This window comes from Monoraphidium neglectum (genome assembly GCF_000611645.1).
Source record: "Monoraphidium neglectum strain SAG 48.87 unplaced genomic scaffold scaffold00134, whole genome shotgun sequence".
Taxonomy (NCBI): domain Eukaryota; kingdom Viridiplantae; phylum Chlorophyta; class Chlorophyceae; order Sphaeropleales; family Selenastraceae; genus Monoraphidium; species Monoraphidium neglectum.
The window spans coordinates 1-1,351 of NW_014013494.1; the positions used below are offsets into that span (position 1 = coordinate 1).

At 66.2% G+C, this 1,351-nt stretch overlaps 1 protein-coding gene across 1 annotated transcript in view; it reads left to right on the plus strand.

The window, feature by feature from the left end:
• Positions 1-53: 53 nt before the first annotated feature.
• Positions 54-1,351, plus strand: part of MNEG_1358 (hypothetical protein) — a gene marked incomplete at both ends in the record, with an annotated part of 3,536 nt that continues 2,238 nt past the window's right edge. Inside the window, 4 exons of the mRNA XM_014050153.1 lie at positions 54-68; positions 166-267; positions 656-742; positions 985-1,055. Of these exons, the coding sequence (XP_013905607.1) occupies positions 54-68; positions 166-267; positions 656-742; positions 985-1,055 (275 nt within the window). The remainder of the gene's footprint in view (positions 69-165; positions 268-655; positions 743-984; positions 1,056-1,351) is intronic.

The window sequence follows — 1,351 nt, forward strand, 5'->3', positions numbered from 1 at the left end:
GACGGGTGGGGCGGCCTGTGGTGGGAGCCAACACGCCACCATCATCACCCCGCATGTCACTCCGTCCGGTCCCAAGTGCCATCCATCATCACCCTCACGTCACTCCGCGTCGCCCGGTGTCACTCGTGCCCTCGCGCTCCCCCCACCCCCTTCACAAACCAAAAGGTCCTTGACGACAAGATTGAGGAGGAGGAGGACCGCCAGGCCGTGCTGGGCAAGGACATCCTCAACCCCACCACGGGGCTGACACTGGTCGACTACCTGGAGGTGTGTTCGGGGGCGAGGGCAGGGTTTTGAGTGGCAGGGGTGCCTTGTTTGATGGCGGGCAGGAGGTGGGGACAAAGGCGGAAGATGGGGAGACAGGCGGTTGAGGGGTGTGTGATGGGCCAGGTGGCGCTGGGATGTTGGGGGTGGACTTGAGATCCAGAGCACCGTTGGGTTGAGCGCATTGAAAATTCAACGTCAAGGGTGTCCTTGCGTTGGATGCAAAGCGGCATGGGCTTGAGTGCGCGCGTTGCGGGCTGTGTCGTTCGCGGTTGAGAGGGTTCCCGTGCACACCTTCCGGCCGCCGCACCCCGCGCAGTCTCGCACCCCAACCCTCTGGCGCTCGATTCGCGCTCGCACCCCCGCAAACCCGTGCCTTTTCCCCCCATAGGGCCGCGAGGGCCTGCACAACGAGCAGCTGTTCAAGGTGCTGGGCAGCAGGGCGCCCGCGGACGACGACACCTTCCTCGACACAGAGGTGACACTCACTTTCCTTTGGCCTGCTTGTCATATGGATGTATATCGGGATGAGTGAAAAGCTGCTTGTGCCATTGGCCGCCCCGTGGGCCCGCGGGGCGGCCGAGGGTAGGATGGTCCTCCTGTCACATAGGGGCCGCTGGCAGGTTCGAGAGGGCAGCCCTCGGCGCGCCGAACGCTCGTCGGCCGCGATGCGTCCACCTGACCACCCGGCCGCTCGCGCTGGCCCCTTTGTCGCCGCAGGACCTGGCCGTCGTGAGGGAGGGCCCCCACCTGGGCGCCTGGACGGAGGACCGCCTGCTGGCCCACCTCAAGTGGGTGGACCGGGGGGGGGTATGAGGGGCCGGGGGGTGATCTGAGGCGCCGGGGGTGATCCGAGGGGCGGGGCACCATGTGCGGACGCAGCCGCCATGCCAGGGTCTGTTGTGCTCTCAGCGCATATCCCGGCCTCCAACCCCCAACATCAGCCCCAGCTCCCACCAAAACCTCCCTCCCAACTCCACTCCCCTCCGCTTCGACCCCGTCGCCCGCGAATCCCAACGTCATTTTGACATCACCCTGATGTCATGCTGACGTCATCTACCACCCCGCACATTCCCCCCCCCCCCCC